The sequence below is a fragment of the Azolla caroliniana genome, unplaced genomic scaffold (genome assembly GCF_043228905.1).
Source record: "Azolla caroliniana isolate FFs.n. ecotype wild unplaced genomic scaffold, voAzoCaro1.0.p SCAF_130, whole genome shotgun sequence".
NCBI classification, from domain to species: domain Eukaryota; kingdom Viridiplantae; phylum Streptophyta; class Polypodiopsida; order Salviniales; family Salviniaceae; genus Azolla; species Azolla caroliniana.
In genome coordinates, this window is record NW_028230565.1 from 7,188 (window position 1) to 10,369 (window position 3,182).

Below are 3,182 nucleotides of genomic sequence, written 5' to 3' on the forward strand. Positions count from 1 at the left end.
TCAAGGTACTAAACGTAACCCACAACTATTTAGTTGGATTATGGTCTTATTGTAGGCTCTTCTCATCTTATTTTCTTCTGTTACAGTAAGTTATTCTATGGTTTTATCGTGTCTCTTGCGAGGTTTGTCATCCACGATAGGTTTATATGTTGTAAATCCACTTGTGGGAGAATCCCTTTCATACATGATTTGTTTATATACGCACAATGCAATGCATGTTATAAAAACTTAACTTTGCAAAACCCATTTTTAGTTGGCAGAAATGTAAGAGAAAACAATATACATAATACTACATGAAAAGACACAAAGTCAAAGTAGAAGAAGAAATTATGTTCATAAATAGATCAAAGTAAATGGATAAGGAAAACTATTCCTAAATGAATGGAACAGAGAGAGATAATGATGGCAATAGTGTTTGTCTTCGAAATGAACTTATAAAAGCCACACGCAACTTATAAAAGAGCAGGTATGAAGCTAACCTATGTATCAATAGCCAGAGAGAGAGAGAGAGGAAGAGAGAGAGGGGGATGGAAGAGTGGTGGTCATTATGGGCACTCCTATTTCTGGGCATCCTGGGATGGGTGCTCGTATTGCAGTATGTCCACCAAACCAGCCTTCTAAACAGCATATGGAAGATGAAGAGGAGGAGCAGTCCTGAGCTCCTCCTTATACCTCCTCCTCTTCCATCACCTCCAGGGCGCTTACCTCTCCTAGGACATCTACACCACTTACTTTTGTCCGGAAAACCTCTACACCTATGGCTCCATCACCTGTCCACACAATATGGCCCCATCCTCTCCTTCCAATTGGGCTCTATCCCCTTCCTCCTAGTCTCGTCTCCCGACATGGCCCGCCTCGTCTTGCATACCCATGACCTTACATTCGCTTCGCGCCCCTATTCTTCGGCATCCGCCGCTGCCCGATTTACCTACAACCGCAGTAGCCTTTCGTACACTCCATATGGCCCGTATTGGCGCAAGGTAATATAAATTCTCACCAATAAGATCATGATCTCGTTTTTCCTTACTATAGAGAAAACGTGGGAATGTTTAATTTCTCATTGCAGGTGAAGGGGTTGTACATGACTAAGCTTTTCAATATGCAAAGATTGCAATGCTTCAAGCCAATTCGAATGGATGAGATGGTGGGTCTCATTCGTTCCGTGTGCGAGGATGTCGCGATTGCTCAAAACATGCGCACAAAGTTACAAGTGTGGGCCTGCAATCTCATCTCCAGAATGACAATGGGAAAGAACCTCAATAACATTTCTATGATCACCAAAGTGCATGGCCCGATGCTTCTGGAGGCTATCTGCAAATCATTGATCCTCATCGGCCGCCCTAATTTTAATGAACTTATGCCGTTTTTGAAATGTCTCGACATACAAGATCTCGAACGGCGTACCAATGAATCATTTGAGAAGATCGACACCATATTTCAAAGAGTCATAGATGATCGGCGAAATATCGGCCCTCACGGTTATGAAAATGATATTCTCGACATTCTAATGGCCTTTCAAGGAGATAAGAATGCAATGTCTAATGGTATTAGTTCGGATGATGATATCATCAAAGCCATACTATGGGTAACTAACTATGTATATGGAGTTTCCTTCATTTCCTGTGTTTTCTTCATTTCAATTTATCAGAATAGTGATGGTAATATTTCTAACTGGCAGGACTTGTTTACGGGTGGGATGGAAACATCCAGTGTAGTTGTGGAGTGGGGATTAGCCGAACTAATGCGGCACCCCGAAGTAACAAGGAGACTACAAGACGAGCTGGATCGTGTCATTGGAAAGGATAGGCTGATGAGTGAAGAAGACATATCCAATCTTCCATACCTCCAAGCAACTGTGAAGGAGGTAATGAGGGTGCATCCTGTGGCACCATTGCTAGTCCCCCATGAATCAACGCAGGCATGTGAAGTTGCTGGATTCTATGTGCCGGAGAAGACCAGATTACTTGTGAGCAATTGGTCTCTCTCAATGGATCCCAACTCTTGGGAGGAGCCACAGGAGTTTCGGCCCCAACGATTTCTGAATTCGGACATAGATGTGAAAGGTCACCATTTCCAACTGTTGCCATTTGGGGCGGGCCGGCGAGCCTGCCCTGCCATGAATCTTGGCCTCCTCAATGTCCACCTCATCTTAGGTTCCTTGGTTCATTCCTTCGAATGGACATTACCCGTGGGCATCCAAGAAGTAGATATGAGCGAAACATTTGGCTTGTCACTCCACAAAACCAACCCTTTGGTTTTGGCAGCATCGCCAAGGTTATCTAAGGATGCATATGTATCCCCAACAAATCATTAGATGCATATTGAGAGGAGTTTAGATCCGAGGGTGTGACTAATAACGAAACTACTAAAGAACATGTTATTGTGTATCGGGCAGTTCGTCACACATTCGACATCGCGTTTTCTGTAAAGGTGCATACAAAGGAGATAATCTTTGTCGAGGAGTGTACCTCTTTGTTTTCTAAACATTGTGGGGTGGAAATTGTGGAGTAGTTTAAAATTTAAGGTTAGAGCTCTAGGACACTACAAGGGACACATTTGACAAAAAGTTGGTAACTCCAAACATTTCAAATGTGACCAATGTTTCGTGTGCCATAGATACATAGAATTGTAAAAACATACATGTATACATACCTTCACGCACACACACACACACACATATCTATGCATATGCATCTACATATAAACATATCAGCGTACGACATACCTACCTACATACGTAACTGCATACATATGCATGCTTCTAATCACACATGTTTCTTGGTAGTACCTTTTGGGCCAGGTTGAGATAGACCTTGGTGTTGGCCCCATTGATGAGCCCTAGTTTGTTTTGGGAATCTCTCTTAGTGGGGGAAAGAACATGGATTAAAGGTACCATACCTCCATATGAACATCACATCTTGAGCACCTAATTAAAACGCTTCAAGAAACATTCATATGAATGAAACGATGTTAAAACATTTGAATGAAATGTTGGATGCTTTGCCTTGACCACCACACTTGTCCAACTAGTAGCGAGGGATATATGTGGTTCCTTAGTAACACCATCCTATTCCAAATTGAATACTTCTTAATGTCCACAATTGACTTTATTCATTTAAAAATGAGTATCGTTCTAAATACAAAATGTTATAATGGCCAATCATAAACATGTAGCAAACCAA

At 41.9% G+C, this 3,182-nt stretch overlaps 1 protein-coding gene across 1 annotated transcript; it reads left to right on the forward strand.

Annotated features, from left to right (window-relative positions):
* The first annotated feature begins 476 nt into the window (after nucleotides 1-476).
* On the forward strand, nucleotides 477-2,808 carry LOC147849077 (cytochrome P450 71AU50-like). Its single transcript, XM_087337805.1, has 3 exons — nucleotides 477-980; nucleotides 1,067-1,585; nucleotides 1,679-2,808. Exons 1-3 carry the CDS (start codon nucleotides 528-530, stop codon nucleotides 2,312-2,314), a joined length of 1,608 nt encoding a protein of 535 aa, XP_087193931.1. The 5' UTR covers nucleotides 477-527; the 3' UTR covers nucleotides 2,315-2,808.
* The last annotated feature ends 374 nt before the right edge of the window (nucleotides 2,809-3,182 follow it).

What these genes read in the sequence shown, in the direction of transcription:
- LOC147849077 (XM_087337805.1), top strand. Translation starts at nt 528, where the DNA reads ATGGAAGAGTGGTGGTCATTATGGGCACTCCTATTTCTGGGCATCCTG. An exon ending in ATGGCCCGTATTGGCGCAAG is followed by an intron (nt 981 to 1,066) that starts GTAATATAAATT and finishes TTCTCATTGCAG; the next exon opens with GTGAAGGGGTTGTACATGAC. An exon ending in TCATCAAAGCCATACTATGG is followed by an intron (nt 1,586 to 1,678) that starts GTAACTAACTAT and finishes TCTAACTGGCAG; the next exon opens with GACTTGTTTACGGGTGGGAT.